Source organism: Chenopodium quinoa, unplaced genomic scaffold (genome assembly GCF_001683475.1).
Source record: "Chenopodium quinoa cultivar QQ74 unplaced genomic scaffold, ASM168347v1, whole genome shotgun sequence".
NCBI classification, from domain to species: domain Eukaryota; kingdom Viridiplantae; phylum Streptophyta; class Magnoliopsida; order Caryophyllales; family Amaranthaceae; genus Chenopodium; species Chenopodium quinoa.
This window is the reverse complement of record NW_018742914.1, coordinates 7992425-8011924: the sequence shown is the minus strand read 5'-3', so window position 1 is coordinate 8011924 and position 19500 is coordinate 7992425. Positions and strand designations below refer to the sequence as shown.

General features: G+C 34.5%; 2 protein-coding genes and 1 pseudogene across 2 annotated transcripts; 1 reads left to right on the top strand and 2 right to left on the bottom strand.

Annotated features, from left to right (window-relative positions):
* Positions 1–423: 423 nt before the first annotated feature.
* Positions 424–7173, bottom strand: LOC110728144 (GPI transamidase component PIG-T-like). The gene is made up of 5 exons (XM_021907793.1): positions 6744–7173; positions 3913–5157; positions 2262–2405; positions 1968–2148; positions 424–746 (listed from the first exon to the last, which is right to left on the bottom strand). The coding sequence occupies exons 1-5, from the start codon at positions 6978–6980 to the stop codon at positions 562–564; spliced, it is 1992 nt and encodes a 663-aa protein (XP_021763485.1). The 5' UTR covers positions 6981–7173; the 3' UTR covers positions 424–561.
* A 617-nt stretch (positions 7174–7790) lies between these two features.
* On the bottom strand, positions 7791–9834 carry LOC110727723 (annotated as a pseudogene).
* A 3531-nt stretch (positions 9835–13365) lies between these two features.
* On the top strand, positions 13366–19423 carry LOC110728143. Its single transcript, XM_021907792.1, has 9 exons — positions 13366–13500; positions 13632–13692; positions 14925–15069; positions 15164–15415; positions 15548–16556; positions 17586–17836; positions 17934–18007; positions 18239–18377; positions 18929–19423. Exons 2-9 carry the CDS (start codon positions 13643–13645, stop codon positions 18959–18961), a joined length of 1953 nt encoding a protein of 650 aa, XP_021763484.1. The 5' UTR covers positions 13366–13500; positions 13632–13642; the 3' UTR covers positions 18962–19423.
* Positions 19424–19500: the final 77 nt, after the last annotated feature.

Sequence of the window (19500 nt, the reverse complement as noted above, 5' to 3'; positions counted from 1 at the left end):
AGGAATCAAGTGACCTTAAAGCTACTTTTGACAATTTTATTGAGCAAAATGCCAGCAACGTCCAAGAAAAGATTGCAGAGTGCAATCCATAATGCTATCAACACTGATAGGTCATCCATGGAGTGAAGCTATCAATTATTATCATTCGCAGTTTGGTTTTGTTCAATGATGATAATGTTTAAGGCTCACTCGTCTTATATGGAATGCTTTACAGTGAGACTGTGAGAGACCGAGAGTACTAGAATATAATTCAGAACCTGTCTTGTCTCTGCAAATGCAATCTCCTTAAAGTCTGACATCAATCTCAGATGTAATTTAAGTACCAGCCTATGATCACTTAATCATTTGTTAGCAGGTTACAAATCTTACAATGTACTGTCTAACTGACATGCTCTACTTATGACTGATTTAACACTCACTGTATGAAAAACAAAATTGGCTACCTCTATTTCACTCTATATCAAACAACATTGTTATAACAATATATGGTACAAACAAATTGGTAAAAAATAATTTACTACTTTTAAGATGAAAAAAAAGGCTTAGTTGGTGGAATTCTAGTTATCTCAAATAATACTGCCATACTACAGCTAATAAAGCCACCAATGCAACCTTGAAAATTAGCTTGGTATTAGTTGTTGATGAAGAAGAGGCTGCGGAGTTCTGATCCTGCTCCACTGGTTTTCCCCTCAATCTAGCAAACAGCTTTTGCCACAGCTGATGAAGCCTGCTACTCTTCCTCTTGGCTGTTATATATATTCAGAAGATATCGTTAGTGAAAGGAGAGAAAAGGCAAATTAAGCACATTTTGTGAGTTAGAAATCATCTCTGATGCTTAACAAATGCTATCGGATGTGTTGCAAAATAAGCATAGATAAAGGGGGGTTTTATGTCTTCAAGGAAGAATAAGAAAACTTGACACAGACAAAGAAGTAACTCATGCCAACTACAGAGTGGAAAAGAAAGGAGATTAGTAAGCACAAATAATCTAATTGCAGAGAAATGTGATTACAGCTTCAACCACCCATTTGCTTTAGATAGGTTGACTGGGAAAATAGAGAGTAGAGAGAATAGGATCTTCATTACCCTACTCTAATAATCAGGGTGTGACAATGGAATAGTCATAGCGTTGACCCCCTTCTCATTTCATTCTTAAACACTAATGTTCAGCCCAGCATCACTATGATGGCTAAATATGCCCAAGATAAAAAAAGGAGAAGCTCATTCTCAAAGATATGCAGATTTTTCTCATGGCATATCTCAATTGATGCTCATTCCAATGTAACCATGATGGCCAAATAAGCCGAAGCATAAAGGAAGAACAGAAACGTAACTTATGGCCCATTTGGTAATGGGGATGAATGTTAGTGTAATTTTGCAAGAAAAGTCTCATCCCAGTGTTCATAGTAATTCAACCCTCATCCCCAAACTTGTGTTATCACAATATTTCATTACCTCCCAATACCACCCTTCGAACAGTTATAAATGGTAATGAAAATTTATGAAGAAAAAGAGATACCTTGGGGGTATCATCCTAGGCACAAGGCTCTAACCAAATTACATACAAATTATTTCTTACTACCAGTTTACCACCATTTGTTACCATTTACCAACCTACCAAACAGGCCATTAGTAATCAGCAATCACACTACACTGGACCTCCTTTAAAGAAACAGCACAAGAATCTGAGGCGTTTACAGACTTACAGTCCTTACAGGTTACAGGCTTAGAGCTGAAATGGACAAATTACAGATATACTCTGTAGAATTATATGAAAAAAAAATGTTGTGTCCACTTATTTATCCACTTTTCTTATTATTCTTCATGAACTGTAAATTCTATTCGGGAAGGGAGGGGGAGGGATATCTTCCGTAGCTCAGAAACTCAATAACAGGTAGAAATCACATCTACATCATAGTAAACAGTATCTTTATCAAGAAATTATAGCCAAGCAATTATATAATTACCTCTTTCTTCCAACAGTCTTTCCTCTTCCCCAACACGCTTCCTCAGTACATTGAGCAGGGATCCAAAATATAGAGCAAATACTGTACAAGTAATTGTGATAACATTGTAAGGCATGCTGAAGTCTGGGGTAGTTAATGGCACGAGCAATACTTCTGTATAAGCCAGAGCAGGACTTCTCTTCTGCGTTAAAAGGGAACAACCAGATGAACAAACTAAAATCAGATTCAATCAAAAAGAGAATAAAATAAAGGCATAAAACTGATAGGAGAGAGTACTAAAGAGTTTCGGACTACCTGCAATTTTGATAATATAGGAGACACGTTTGAATCTTCAGCAAAGCTTAAGCTTGAATGGAAATCAGGAAAGCTAATAAGAGCTGAAGGAATATCAAAACCTTGATTGGCATCTGGAGGATATTCATCTATGTGCAGAAATCCCTGGACATACATAAAATCATATATCATTAATCACGTAGCAGAAAACTCAGAAAACTAGACAACCAATAATGTTAAGCCTACAAACATCGCAACCTCTTATACCAAAAGCTACACCACAAAAACAGAGTTTCTCTAAAAACTGAAGAAACATATCAATGGTTTTAAATGCTCATCAACTATGTAAAAGAAACATTCAGGATGGATTCTTCAGCCATTGAAACACTAGCCAATATTTCCTCATTTTTTTAGTTGGTCCACTTTCTTCTGAGCTGTTTAGAAATTATTGTCCCATTTCTCTATGAAGTAAATTATAGTTCAAATTACAGACTAAATGCATGCTCTTACCTTTTGCTCCTATCTCTCTCTCTTACTTTTTGTACATCACATATTCACATAGACACATAGCCTTTGTAGTAATACGCTACCCTTGCCCCCACCACTGTTTAAAAATGTGTCAAAAACAAATGGAACACCTAAAATGGAGGACGTATATAACAGTATGTCACAAACAACCACTGTTGCAAATTAATCACATGGGGAAAGATAAGCCGCAACAGTTGAAATGATTGCAATCAAGTGCAAATTGCTCAGCTAGATGCAGATAGTGATTTAACAAATTAAGTAGGGTAAAACACTAGAACACAATGCGAGTACTTCATGATTTCCCCATCTAGAGGCCATATTTTCGCCTTCAAGTGAAATTAATGATCTGCCATCAATCCCGTCACAAATGATGAATTAACCAACTAATTTTTCCCAAGTTGTGTTTTCTTCACAACTGTTGAAGATGAAGACTTCAGAGTTCTGGGAGTTTTTGATAAAATTTTCACGTCAAGTAGGTAAGTTGATTCCCAAGAGGAAGACAATGCCATTTGGAGAAGTTTAAGCAAATTTTATAGACTTAGGTTTACAAATATTTAAAATAAAAATCAATAGGATTCAGAATTATATGAAGTTTTATCAAGACACTAAGTTCTTCCAGTTTCTGGGACCAAATTCCAGTAATTGAGCTTAGTGCAACAGCCATAAAAGTCTGCCAAAGGTCATGCTACCAAATTCCAGTAATTGAGCTAAGTGCATACAACCATAAAAGTCTGCCAAAGGTCATGCTATTTGGAAATTGCTACAGGTACTTTTGTTTATAGAGGGTAGTAAACGAAATCACAAATCGAGCTCTATGAATTTGGGTATTTTGTACTTAGTATAAAGGATCTATACTCAATTGGCAAGCATATTATGCCAAGGCAACACACCGATATTTTCCTATGATAAAGTAACCCTGAAGACAGATCCAATTAATACAATTCATGTATTAGTGTTACACGGAGGGAGATACATGTACAAGTTGACTACACCCCATTTATCATTTTATGCACTTAAATTGATTATTGAAAGCTCTGATGTCGGCTTCCACTAGAATTGACAAAGAGAAATACATGGGAACTCTATTTCAATATACCTGGCAATAATAGAATAACACAAAACACATAAAGCATTTCAGGCATACCTTATCAAAGTCCAAAGAAAGTGCAGCTGACTTCATGCTGCAGGGAAATGTCAAGGCCAGCTCCAATGCCCCAGGGGAAACCTTGTCTTCAGAAGGGGATACCCGCATTTTTCTGGTGATGTTAGCAGCAGGATGGACTTGACCATTGATATATATCTGTAATGTATGATAATACACCTTAATATACCATGGAACAACTTGGAAAACATTGATGTGCAAGTTGCAACTGTCCTCAGAAGAACCAGTTCCCACCAAACTCTGATGGTGACCAGCAGAATTTAAAGATATAACTATAGCACCCCTTTCATTCCCACTTCCCATCAAGAATCTATTGGCGAGTAATGGTGCTTGGGAAGATGACCAAACCACAGGAAGTTTCCAAGTTAGTGCTAAATCAAATGGTTTAGCATCAGCATATTTCTCGATAGAGAACACATAAAGAACAGATGAATCCTCATTTTGTAAACTATCAGTTTCTCTGATCACCTTATCTGGGATAGAAGACAATTCAAACGCTAGGTTAGAGCCGGAACTTTCAGAAGCTGCAAAATCAGGACTAATTCCCTTAATTCTCAGTTCAGAGACAAGGTCTCTGTCAAGGTGAAGGAAAATGTTGCTAGATTTGGCAAGAACACAATTTCTGTTGACTTTCCTTCCAAATACTGTGCTTAAAGACCAATTTGGTTGCATTGCAGAGCCAGTATTGTAACTCTTAGCCCAACTTTGACTTACAGGCTGGAGAACAACAGTTAGTGTTTGTTCAAGTTCAATTTCTGAATTACCAGTATCTGAATCAAAGCCACTGGAAACCAAGTGCAGCCGCTGAGAATGGTAAAATCCACGATATATAGATGGCCTGTCCATCAGCTCAGCAAGACCAGCCTTGTCTCGACAGGGCAGTAACTTTAGCCATGGAGTCAGGTTCTCTGTACAAACAGCTTCACGGGGCAATGTACCATACCTCAAATTGCCTGCAGATGCCCGAAATCCCCAATCAGGTGCAGAATAAGTAGTTGAAGACTCCAGGAAGTTGATGGAAGAACAAAATAGACCCGAAAGAGTGTGAGTCAAATTTTTCCATAAAGCATCAACCTGAGATGGTGGAGAGTCAAAAATTGCCCACAATTCAACTCCAGGAGGTTTTGCATTACTACTTGAAATAGGATCAAACCCACCCCAACGTTCATAGTTCCAGCGACCCTGAGTGAAAGACAGTTCCATTTCCTTGATTTGAAATTTGTGGACCTAGTCAAACAACACAGTTGTAACACTCAATCAATACTGAATATTTACATATTTTCAGCAAGGGCATACTTTAAATGTTTGAGATAATTAATAAGAAAATCTCAAGTACCATAAAAACTGCATACTATCATAGGGAGTATATCACCATTGTCAAAATATGAAGGGAAAAAAGGATACAAAACACAAACAACAAACTTCTTACTCCTAAACAAGTGTACCCTTGACAACTTCCATTATAATTTAACAAAGTCTAGGAGCACAAGTTGTAGTAGATCTACTATATGTATTCCACTTAAAAAGTACATTTGTTAAACATTAATGGGTCACAAACAAAACATTCTCAAGAGGGACAATATTGTTATAGAAGGGTGAGAAAAAGGAAAAACCAAGATCTTACTATATCAAGATAATTAATGTCGGGGACATGGAATAGGAGCACACAGAGCATTTCAACATAAGAAATATAGTGCTAATATCTTTATTTAAATGCATGAATAATATATGTTAATATTACCCTGTTGAAATTATCTCAAGGAATCAGACATAATCGCAATAATTTAGTGGCTTAATGTTAGATTACACCTTCCAGTCCCATAATTGAGTTTCAGCCTAAAGCACCGTAGCATATCATAAAGCTATCCATCAAACTAGTCGTCGAAACAAGTTAAGATGATCAACGCAGCAGTCTAAAACACTTAAATCAGACAAAAGAAAAAAAACCATCAGCCAATTAGTGCTCCCTCCAAGAGGGAATAATGAATCTGCATTGCTTCACTGATTATGAGTAAAGCAATCATAAATCCCATTCAATCAGCCATTAAAATGATCTACAGATTAAAACTTGCATCTGGTGACCTTAAATATACAAGAAAGCAAAATATGTAAACACAGAATAGGTCAGGTATAAATGCATTGCTATTAATGAATTTCTGCTCAAGGAATTTCCAAATACCTATTAATTTCAAAACCTAAAAACACATATCACTATTTCAGTCATCCCAAGCATGGAAACTGAACCAACCCTCATAGAATGGACAAAAATGGTACACATTTCCACAATTGGTGATCCGTCTTCTACATAGACAATCTTCTGCACTGGTGATTATACCACAGCAGGATTCTACATAGTCCCCGCTAAATATCCGTCTTATAAAATGATCCTATTTCTTCAACATATCAACTAAGAATGGCAGCTATTCAGCTAATCTCACTATTAGCATTACAGCAGTGGTAAACTAGCAAATACAGTAACAGTCATCAATGTTTTAGGATGCTAAACAGAGAATCATTCAACATAACGGAACATTTATTACACCGATTGACGCATAATTTTGTCGTAATTTCCAAACTAACACCAATTCGATGAGTATATCCAATACTTATACTAAATCATGACGGTAATTTGCTGCCTATTTCAATCAACGAAATTCAATCATTGTCAATTCTAGCACTAATCAACAGAATAATTGAGTAAAGCCACAATCAATACTAAACAAAAAAACCTAAAATTAACCAAAATATAAAAATGAAATTCATAACAATGAGGTCTTCCGAAATTAAATAGAAGAGGATGAAGAAGAACATACAAGCTGATAAATAGCCATAGGAAAGAGATGGAGATGGTATCCGCCATTGTAGGAGGAGAAATTAGCTTTAGAATTGAAGTGAAAATGCGCTAGAACTTTCCGATCGGGCAACGGTTTAAGTAGCAGTTCTTCGTTGAACTCCTCATTTTGTGCTTCTTCGTTACTGGAAGCGAATTGGAAGGTGGAGAGGATGAAGCAGCATAGAATTAGGAGAGAGAAAATCCATGACTTCGCCATTGATGAGTTCTTGTTAGGAGCTGTTAAGTGTGTGCGAAGGAAGACGACGACGATGGTGAAGCCATCTCTAAGTTCAGCCAACTGCGATCCGTCAATAAACAAGGATTTTTTTTTTTTTTATTATTACATTTGTACATTTTTTTTTTGGGGTTAAGTTGAGGAGATTAAGGGTGTGTTCTATTAAGTTGAAATTCAGATCAGTTCAGCTCATTTGATTTCACTTCAACTCCTAATTCTCTTCTCTTATAAAATATTCATTTCATATCAGTTCAGTTCAGCTCAGTTCAGATCAGTTCAGTTCAGTTCAACTGAGTTCAGTCAATGAGAACAGACCCTAACCCTTGTTTTTTTTGTTTAACTCTCAAAGTTATTTTATTTCGGTATTTGTGGGTGAAACACTTTTTGTATGAAAAATAACCTACGGAAGTACGGAGTAGGACAATTGTGAGATGTTATTATTTACTCTAATAATCCATCCATAGAAGTCTACAAAGTTTGACTGACAAATTAACAAATGTTTTTACTTAAGGAATTAATAACATAATCACTAGCTACCCACAATCTTGATTATGTGAATGAAACCTTTGAATCTTAACATCTTAATGAAATGTGATGTTGCATTTCTAGAACATAACATTTAAAAGTGTATAATTACCAGGCTTACTATATACTATCAAATTATATCTCATTACACATTCATTAGTAATAATTTAACTTAATAAGCTCTATTCAATCGATTTCAACCCGTACATGGCATAGGCCAAAGAATTGGCGATGATGTTAGTTCATATCGACCTATTTTTTAAATTATTATTGTTGAGAGCACTCAGGAGGAGGTACGGGATGATTTTGCTTGTCTGTGCAATAATCATAAGTAACATAATGATGCTTGACAATATTATAGGCTTCTTGTTCAGTAGGATCTAATTCCCAATATCTTTTGTTGTTCCACCAATATTTATCAGAATTGCAAGGCTCAATTGTCCAACTATTTTTATCAATTTGGCACCCATCAGTATTGAAACCCTTGAAATATGCCCTAAATGGTTCATGGTTCCAATCAACTTTGGTCTGCCCTCCATCTGTTGCCCAATCAAATCCATCCCATATGCTTGCTTCTATCTTCATTGGCTTAGATGGGTATCCCACTCCAATGTTTATATTGTTTTTGAAATATCTTATTGGTATATTGTCTGCAAAAAAACTAATTTGGAATACAAATTATATATACTTCATTTATATATACATCATAATCATGTAGTATGTTAACTTTATTTCAAACAATCAATACTTCAATAAATCTTACCCTTCAGTATCTAAATCTTGTTTCTATTTTGACAGTGATTGTCTCGCAAAAAAGTTAAAAGTAGTCAAAGAATGAAAAACAATATGAATTTTGTATTTTTTATAGCCATCTACAAATCACGAAGTTTAAGTTAGCCATCAATACGAATTTTTAATTAGTATGTGACATTGTAGTGGTTATAACCATCCACAAATCACGAAGTTTAATTAATGAAGTACACTTAGCTAGTAATATATATATATATATATATATATATGTATATATATATATATATATATATATATATAAATTTTTAATTAGTAGGTGACATATATCTTGTCATGCATGTTTAATTAACTAGCTTTTCCTAAACTCCTAGAATAGAAGTACATACTTGATACTTACACAATGTGATGTTGGTTCCAAAGGATCTTATAAGTGTGAAAATCAGCAGTAGGATCAAACCAAAGATGAACCCTATGCTCCCTATTTCCTATTCCTTGTGCAAATACATTAGTCTGCAATGTGTAGGGTTTTCCTTCTCTGTTCCCCAAGAACTCGAAATCTAGCTCATCGCAACTACCATCTTCGACTGATGTTAACTACATATTAATCAATCATTCATTTAAATTAGTTAGTTTAAGTGAAATTTCATTAATTAAGAGAGTGAATTAATGAAAGAAAAATAATTAATGATTAGTAATATATACATAAAATGCTGTAACAACTCAACCTGAGTCTTTATCTGGCAATTTAATTTGCATAGTAAAGAGCCCTGATCCATAGCTCTGCTTTGATTCGAACCCAGCACCTGCAGCATCATATAGTAGTTTCATTTATAAATTGTACTATAATGTAATAATACAAGGTAATTATGATTGTTACATGAGTAATAAGTCACAAAATATACAAGTAATAATAATTAAGACATCGAGAGCTTACAATAAGACATTGTAACGTAAAATAGTCATGCATATATAAAGCTTTTTATTTTTTTACTATAATGAATAAGATAGATTACGTAACACAAAAATATATACTACTGTAGTATATATATAAGAAGAAAATGAACCTGATGATTTATCTAGGTAGATTTGAACTTCCGATGCATGGTTCTCCACATGAGTATATCCCCAAATGATACCATAATTTTCATCAAAAATAGGCTCACTGCTAATTCTACTTGTAATTTCACTAATAAAGAGCGCGATTAAAACAAGTTTACAGATCATAATATATGAAGCCGTATGTAGAACCTAATTTTTCAAGCTTAGTGATTATAATTTTTTTCAAAGATTTTTCTATATAATTAAATTATAAGTTAATAGATGATGGTTGTATATATGTATGGAACTTGTTTGAATATTACATGCATGTATAGACGTCATCTTAAAGCAAGAAGAGTGTGAGCCTTAATTCTGCAACCTTCAATTCCCATACGTAAAATACTAGAGTACATACCCATATCTTTCCCATAACAATAGTTACATCAAATTATTCAAGATAGTAGCTTGTAAATAACTAAAACTAAAGAGTAAAGATCCTTGAATTGATTCTTTTTACCTCCATTATTAATTAGGACAATGTAATGTGAGGGAATTTAACACTTATTTGAGTATAAATAAACATAAAAGACATTGCATGCTCAAGAGTCGTTACGTATTGTGTTTATTACGGTATACTACCTTCGTTTCATATTAGTAGTAAGTTTGAAATATTTTATGTCTCACAAGTCACAAATAATTAGGGGTGAAAGTTCGGTATTCGGTTTGGATTTTACTCCAAACCGAATCCAAACCGAATTATTTCGGTTTCAGATTTTTGAAACCGAATCCAAACCGAATTTGGATTCAATCCAATCCAATCCAAACCGAAATAATTCGGTTTTGAAAAATGAATCCAATCCAAACCGAATTTGTTTGGGCTGTCATTTTGGGCCTTAAATTTGGGCTTTTATTTGGGCCTATTGTTTTAGTCATTTTAAAGGCCTAAATTTTGTACGTTTCCTGAACAAATTTTTAAGAAAAAACTAAAGTCTTTAAGACTAATATTTGTCACATTAAGTAATAGCATAATTATTAAAAAAAAAAAACATTCCAGCCATTAGAATAAAATTACAAACATAATAGAAATCTTAAAAATGAAATAACAGTCCAACAACAACAAACTTAATTCAATTGGCAGCAGCTTAATGAAACAATGGCAATAGCTTAATTGGCTGGCAGCTTCAACTCTTCAACCGTTCAATCAAGCTCAACCAAGTCTTGGTTATTTTGACCACCACCAATTGTGTCAAATTTCTCAACTAACAACAGAAACAAAAAAAAACAAGTTACATAATATATATGAAATATTGAAAAAAAATATCATATAATAATTGTTGTTATTAAAACATATCAAACAGAGGCTATGGGTGAACATCAATTATCACCAAACAATCAATCTATCACCAATTCGAACATCAAATATCACCAAACGATCAATCTATCACCAATTCGAAGTTTTCGAACAAAATAAAGGAAATCTAGGGACAATTGGACAAAGGAAAATTCACCAATTCGAACTATAAAACATCAAATTCACCAATTCACAAAGGAATATTACCATTTCGAACATAACAAAACATCAAATTCGCAAAATCGAAGAGAAGCAGGAAAAGAGAAGTGAAATCTGAAAAGAGAAGGTATTCTTACCTTTGACTGAATCAGAACGTGGTGGTGACTGGTGAGCGTTGAGCGGCGGTGAGGTACAGAAGTACCGGACTGGTGGTGGACGGACGGAGTGAGGTGGTGAGGGAGAGAAGAGGGAAAATCTAGGGTTTTGGTGAGGGAGAGTGAAACTGTGAAAGGGAAATGGGAAAAGAGGGGACGAAAAGATCTAGGGTTTTGGATATATATATGTCATAAAATGGGCTAGTTCGGAGTTCGGTTTTCGGTTTTTCAAATTCCAAAACCGAATCCACCCCGAAATATTTCGGTTTCTATTTTTTCAAACCGATCCAATTCGAAAACCGAAAAAAACCGAACCAAATTGCTTATTCGGTTTGGATTGGTTCGGTTTTCGGTTTTTATCCAAATTACTTTCACCCCTACAAATAATACCCAAAGTTACAACTAATATGTATCGGAGGTAGTATATTTCTTGTCTAGTCAATTTTCTGTAGATTTGGACATTCGAAAAAAGTCAACATGTTTGAAGTCCAAGTTAAATTGTGTGTGGGGCAATAAGATGTGATGTTTTAATTTTGTTACAATGAATTTTGACTTAGGGTAGGTTTGTTTGTTTCATCTTATTATAATTTAATTTATCGATTTTAATTTAAAATAAATAAGTAGATCATTTCAGATTAAATAAGCTTTGAAAATTTAAAGAAAATAAGTTGAGAAAAAACCGTAAAAGGTCATACAAAATACTTAATTAGTAGTGATAGAATTTTGCAGGATTATGTAGTTAGCTAAGTGTAATTTTTATTGTTACTCCATCTGCTCCTAATTCCCTATTTGTTTCCCCCTAAGACAAAATATGCTTTATTAAGAATTGAACCAAAAGAATGCAAGTGGATGAGAGTGAACTGGCTTTTTTTCATTTTTATGAGTACATGCAAGTAAGGGGCAATATTTATTAAGCGACATCCCAAAATGAAAATATGGGGCAAACAAATAGGGATAGAAAGAGTATTAGTTTTTTTTTTAATAAGATATTATCAAATACTGTAAACGTGATTAATGAGAAGTTATATGCTAAAGGTAAATTCTAAAACAATAATATAATAATCTATTTAAGTTTCATTATAATAATCATTAAGTTAAATATGCATGCACTAATAATTATGAGTCATAAGAATATCATCAACATGATGATTATGATAATTGGTCTAGATAATAAACTTAAGAGGGCGGATGATGAAAATCAATCCCAGTTTTTTGAAACCGGGAAGGAAGCTCTAACCACTTAAGCTTTGTAATCAAATTTTAATCAAAGGAGGTGAAGATTTCATGACGTTAAGAGGGCGGATGATGAAAATCAATCCCAGTTTTTTGAAACCGGGAAGGAAGCTCTAACCACTTAGCTATGTAATCAAATTTTAATCAAAGGAGGTGAAGATTTCATGACGTCACCTACCTAAAATTGTTTGAGCAATTTGGTGGAAAGATTTCATGTTTTGGGAAATTGTTGATGGTTAAAAAAAATAAAAATAAAAAAATATTAGTGGTAATTTCAGAAACGACTACTCGTACCAATTAGTATTATATATTTCTGGAGTACAATGGATCATGGTACTCCTTACAAATATGTTTGAGTTATTTTGCGTACACTTTTTGTTATATTGCTTAAATGTTGTGTTATTTACTTATTTTGTTACGACAATATGTTATTTACTTATTTACTTCAACTCCCGTTCATGCTATTTTTAATTTACAAAATAACAAGTACTTATTTATAAATAACATGTATATAAATTGAAATAATAATAAGTTTTACATCAAAATAACGTTAGCAGCTTTGAGTTTAAAGAGAATCGAACACTTCAAATGGCTTCAAATCAATTAATTTCTAAGAAACCCAGAAAATTGGAAGAAGAAAAGAGGAGAGAGAAAGTGTCTTTGATTTAGAATTGGAGTTGTGAGAGGAAGAAAGAGAGTGAGAGGTTGATTTTTGGGAAACCCAGAAAATTGGATGAAGAAGGGAAGAGAATGTGTGTGATTTTGAGTTGGAGTAGCTGAGAGAGGAAGAGAGAGTATGGGAGGCAGATGACTGAGAAAAAAGGCAAAATAACATACATTTATATAAAAATAACATATATATAAATTAAAATAATAAGAAGTTAATATCAAAATAACATGAATTTATAAAATCTGGAGTACCATGTGCACGGTACCCCATGAGTAAGATAGAAATTGCGATCGGCCTTGTGGAACTCATTCATTTTGTCAAAAACTACTTGCCAAATTAAGGCATATCGTTTAAGCATATCATTATATCAAACTATAGTCTTAAGGTGAAGAAATAAAGAAGTAATGTAATTCTTTTTGTTAATTCCACGTAATTAATACAAGAGCTCATCAACTAAATAAAATATAGCGGGTGACCAAAATTCTCGGTCTCTAATTCAGTTGACACGTTCTAATCATTTCTCTATCCATTTTCCTTCATTTTTTTCTCTCTCTTTATTTCTTCATACATTTAATTTTCTTAGATCATAATTGATTAATGGTACAAGAATTATAATTCCAGGTAAATAAGCATACAATACTTTTAATGTGTTGTTTAAAAATGTTAATTTTATATGCATTTTTGGCATTAATTTCACAGTTTTTCATCAATTTTTTTTTTAATAAAAAGTTTAAATTTGTGGGTGTTTACAGAAGGTGAGAATATGGAGTATGATGTTCGTGATCTCTACCCCTTGACAAGTCTGCAAATTGGGTAAGATTTCTCGTATTAGAATCATTTTGGTTCGTTAAATGTCACATTTCTTTCGATTTTTGTTATTTTGACTTCTAAATTTGTAAATAATTGACAAGCCTATATATTTATGGTTGAATGTCAGTTTTATTTTATTTGCGGAAAGATGAAATTTGGAATTATTTAGCTTGGAATTTGTAAGCAAGCTTGAAAGATTCTTACATAGCAACACGGTGTCAACCCTCTCACAATCTTCGCCAATTTAAAGTGAAATTTGGACACGTGTGCCTTAATGGCCTCGTAACGTGCAATTCTTATTTTAAAAACGAATAGGATCATGATCGGGCCTTAACTTTCACGGTTTTTTTTAGTCCTCTTTATAAGGGGAGGGGGGACGCTTGGAACTTGGAAGTAAGAGGAAGGGGAAGGGGTCACCCACAAGTACCACCGGGTTGTAGGCTACAATGCTTGGTCTAGTACACATGCAGATGAAAGGGTAAAAAAAACAACTTTGTATTTACATATGGGGTAACATAGGGTATAAAATGCTCCTATGAGGTGCTTAATTGTAGCCATAATTTGATACTAACTAAAATTCAATTAGAAAAAAAAAAATAATCATACTCCTTCAAATCCCAAATAAAGTCTCATTTGTCTTTTGCACATGCTTTTAGGAAGGTAAATAAAATAATACTCCGGAAGGTATTGTGGATATTTGACTAAAAGAGAGTATAAAATACTTCGTATAAGATAGTGGGGTTTGGTTGATTAAAATTGAATACATAAACAGATATAAAGGTGAAATAAGGCTTTTATTTAGGGACAAAAGTTTTGGTTGGAAATGAGACTTTTATTTGGTGACGGACGAAGTATGAAAATTTTCACAATCTTAAAGTGAGAACAAAGGTTACCTTGAGTTATTTTAGAATCTGGAGGTGATTTAGCTTTATTGTGTTTTTGTGAGGTAACTATGTAATGTCTCAAGCTCTATAGTGTAAGACTTGTACAAGGTGTTTTTTTCCTAAGTGAAAACTATGTTCTAACCAAAGAAAAGTGAAAACTACAAATTTGGATGTTTAAAGCATACGGTTGTTTTATCATTCTAAATTTCAGGATGCTACATTTTGTGTGCACAAATCTAAATCTTGTTCAAGGATAAACAGTAAAGAATGACACATTTTAAAAGTATCTTCGAAGATGCATTTTGGAATGATTATTAACTGTGTCTAAGGACTTTATCTTGTTAATGACAGGGATGTGCAATCTTATCTTTCACAAGCATACCTGTTTTTTGCAATTTATAGTCACAAGTTCTTGATCTTGGTCGATAATCATTCCTGGCGGATGAATAATAATCACTCCAAATCCACCCACCTAAGGGAGCTATTTGCCACTAAGGTCATTGCCTTCCTTAGCAAAAGATCAACTCTGTTAAATTTTCACTCTATCATTCGGGTGTACGGTGCTCATTGTGGTTTTTGCATTAACACAGTACAGGACGTCACCCTTCAAAAACTCTAGGGCTTTGTTAAGGCGTGTCAGTGCACGCTACAAAGATAACTCGATTTCTTCAAATGATGAGAGGAAGAAATTGTACAGGTGGGTGTCTGTTGTCAATTCTCAGAGGTGGAGAGCACAAGCTTTTTTCTCTTTGGTGGATTTACATGTAGCTTTACATGGCTTCATAGTGTTCGAAGTTTATTGGAAGGATATACGTGGCATCAACTACTTCAGTGAGCTTCAGGTACTCCATGCTAATTTGCTAAATGCATTTGAATAGAATTTTTTGTGTAGTTGCATTATGCTTACTTAATAGACGCAAAATAAACTTAACATTCTACCTACTAAACTAGTTAAATCATACTGTTGCTGCCAGTCAGACATATCAATGGCTTTTGAGGTAAAATCAATGAGAAAATGGGATTTCCACAGCATTGACCAAGCTTCTAGTTGTATCCAAACATGGTTCTCAGGATCACAATCAGAGATTGAGTCATTGTGGAAGTGTCTAATGTCCCTCGACGATAAAGTTCCTTCACAATCTCCACAAAAAGTAAGAATCTCTTTTAACGATTTGCTCATAGGACATGGAAAGCACACCAAGAGTTCGTCAATTGATGATTATTTTGATGTCAGAGAATGTACCCATCAGGGTACTGATCCCGATCTTTGTTGTGAGCATAAGCTTCCTGAGAAACAAAATGAGCAGAAAACACCAAGAAGACAACAGGATACAGATATTGAACCTGTGCATTATAAGGACACTCTACTGAAATTCTATTTTGATGACAGGGACCTTCCTTTTACATTGAAAAGAATAATAACTTCTGATCTAAGACTTCTAACTTTGCTCGAGTCAGGCCTTCCTTCATGGGTTGTCTTCCTTCAGTCATATCCTTTCTTCTGCAAAGTTTATCGACCTTGGATGAGGCCTCTAGTGAGAACGCTTTATATATTAATCTCTCTTGTTACTTGTGTGATTGGATTTTACGATCTATACAAGAATGTTCCGGTGTTGAAGGCTGCTGCATCACGTATTTGTGGGCCAATATTTATTTGGATAGAGGACTGGGATATGATTTCCAGAGTTAGATATCTAGGAACAATGTTGTTCATTCAGAATTTTGAGAAAGCAATGCGATGGTCTCTCAAAATTGGTCAAGTCTTGAAACTGCTGTTGTTGCTACTAACAAAACCGTTGATGGAACCACTACAGGACCTAGTGGAATTCACTTCACCTCTATGGATTCTACTGTGTGAAGCAGGATCAGATTTTTACAGCATGGTGTCATTCGCTTTGATTACCTTATGTAGTCTAGTTTTTGACCTATTTGAGCTTCTACTGTCTCCATTCCAGCTTCTGTACTCGTACATTGTAATTATAGGTATGCTCTCTCTCCTATCAAACCACGTGCTCTAATTTTTCAAATTATTCTTGCTATTTAGGGCTGTTATTGAGTTTCCATTGTTTCTCCTGCATGATCCCCAATCCCAAGCATCAGCTCATGTTGTTGAAACCCATTGTAGCCCACTTATGAGTGTCCCACATTGGAGAAAGAGGAGAGATGGTTTCACTTTATAATGTAGAGGAGTACCTCATACTATTGCCAATTGGTTTTAGTATGGAAGCTCCAAAGCCTTGTTTGTGGACCAAACTCTCCTCCTCCTTGTTTGGGTTTCCCAGGCCCATTTCATATTGTTTCGAAATTTAACACATGTATTTGCCTTTGTAGTTCGTACAAAGGATTAGCTTGATTAGCATCCTTAGTATTGCAATATGACTAATATCATATTTTCTTACTTTTTAATGGCAACCAATGTTTTATGGCACACTCTTCTACCTACTACACTAATACACTCTCCCTCCAGTCCTCCACCATGGTCGTACTTTCTAATTTGGAGCAGCATAATGTTATGGAGTACATTCGTGTTGTTTAAAATGTCTTTTCTGTTTTCTGGCCAAATGGCTAACATGATTTGCTTAGAGGCCATTGATTCAAAATAAAATTGCTGACCATGCTAGTTGTTCATAAGGCTACTGGTACTTGGGTATGATTTGTGTTATATTATAGAATAATGATGGATCAATCCATATCAACTGCAAAATTTGCATTCCATTTGTTATAACACTCAGATGATCAAACTTCCTCTAGGTACACCAAACCCTCAGATGAGAAACAACATTGCTTATCACAAACAATTTTGGCGAGTCTGATTAACATATCTTATTGGAATGTAGGAAAAGTTCTCTGAAACCCATATTAGGCACTCAACACCTAACTGAAAATTTTACCTCTATGCACTGTTTCTGCTCATATATTTCGTTGCCAAAATGCCAAGTACGTATTTGTTATTTCCAGATGATCTGATTAATTTTATAATTTATCCACCTTTCAACTTCTTTTGGCTTGCAGTTTCATTTTTTAGTCCTATTTTTGCCTCCGTTTGGGATCTTTGTCAAGTTCCACTTCAGATGTGTTCTCCCATGGGAAGTCATGCAACCTTTTTCTTTAGTAACATGTATAAGGATCTTCAAGAAATGCTGATGCTCATTGTGAGCAAAGCAACTGAGGTTGGTCATCTGGCTACCCAATTATCTAAAGCAAAGCCGGCCACAACAGAAGTTTCCATATGGAGTTCTCTGTGGAAAGATCTGTTTTCAAAGGTAGGTTGATCATTTGCCTATTTATATATACAGTTGAGAGGTCAAGTTTGATGAATTTTGGAAATGGCAATCGTTTGAGAATGATTCCATCTTGCAGGTGTTTCGCTCTCTCCGTAGTATTTCTTATGGATTAATTGCATTCTTGGATTCATGCAACCGACATAGACTTAGGTGTGTTTTTTTTCTCCTTTCTATCTCTAACACCTTTCCCCTATAACTGCATAAATGGGAGAACTTCAATTACCTGACATCTTGTAGCCAAATCTGGTTATAAGTGGAGCTCTAAGGGGTTAGCCAAATTTTCAGCATTTGTGAAGACTCCACAAGCTGTTTAGTTATCTCACTTATCTGCTTTGATATCATATAAATGGCATAACTTTTCAATGCTTATTGGAGCTGCAGCACATCTAACCACCTCAGGGAATACATAAGGCGCATGTCTGAACTGTTATCATCAGGATTGAAAGCTTCTCAGCGAGCGCTTCCATCAACAGGACTGAAAGCTTCTCACCAAGCGCTTGCTGAGGAAGGCTGTCAACAGGTAATTGCTCTGTGCATTTCCAGAATCAACTTAATTTAGATTTTAAAAGCTGTTTATGCTCTACATTGCTGTTATTTGCGTTAATATGTCTGTAAAAATATGAGCTAGTACAAATCTTGAGAAACCTAACAGTATGGACATATGGTGTACAAGTGTACAACACAAAGTAAAGGCAATTTATAACCACAAATCTGCATGGTGATCACTTAATGTAGAGAAATCCAAATCTTTGTTTAAAAAGCCGAAAGATAAGCCAACTATGCTCCAAGCCTCCAAGGACAAACTTAGTTTTCTTGACTTGAATTATGTTTTGAATGTGATTTATGATGTTCAAGTCTAAGCTATCACATGAATCAGAAGATTAAGAATATGTTGAGAAATCTTCTAATAATGTTTATAAACTGAGCCGGATGATATTAATTCAGTAAGCTGACAGCATGTAGCTAAGTTCTTTTAACGCAGCATATCAATTTCTTATGCTTCATGTTACATGTTTCGTTTGATTGAACTTTACACCTTTCACCATTATACTGAAATCTTCTCTCTTACAGCAAAGCCCTGAAGATCATGAGCACTTCGATTGAACAGAATATTGGTTGTCTCTCCTGTACAAATGCTGATGAACATACATCTAATCTACCAGCCTAACCTATGTACCGCCTTGCTAGTAATTTGTCTACTCGCAAACTAATTCCATATGTGCTTGGACACCGGTTTTTTTATGTACACTGAACTATTCTGTAACGGATATTATATCAGCCTTTTTATGTCTAATTCTTTGTACAGAGGAATGGTTTCTCGGAATCACCCCAAGTTGTAATACAAGTATATACTAGTGAGTAGTGAATTATACTGTGAGCAGTGTCTCCACATATTAGAAAAGTTGGTCAGACTATGCTGCAGTTTGTATCTCGAGTAATGAAGGCCTTGTTTAGAAAGTGAAATATGTTGTTGTATAGCAATTGCACATTGCACAGGAAGAGCCATTGAGTCTTTTCTCCGAAAAATGGCAAAGAAATTCACGATTGTAGTTATTTTACCAAGTATATTGAGACACCAATCACACTCACACCATTCCTAGAATATGTGATTACTGTTTTATTACTGGTTATGTTGAGATGTT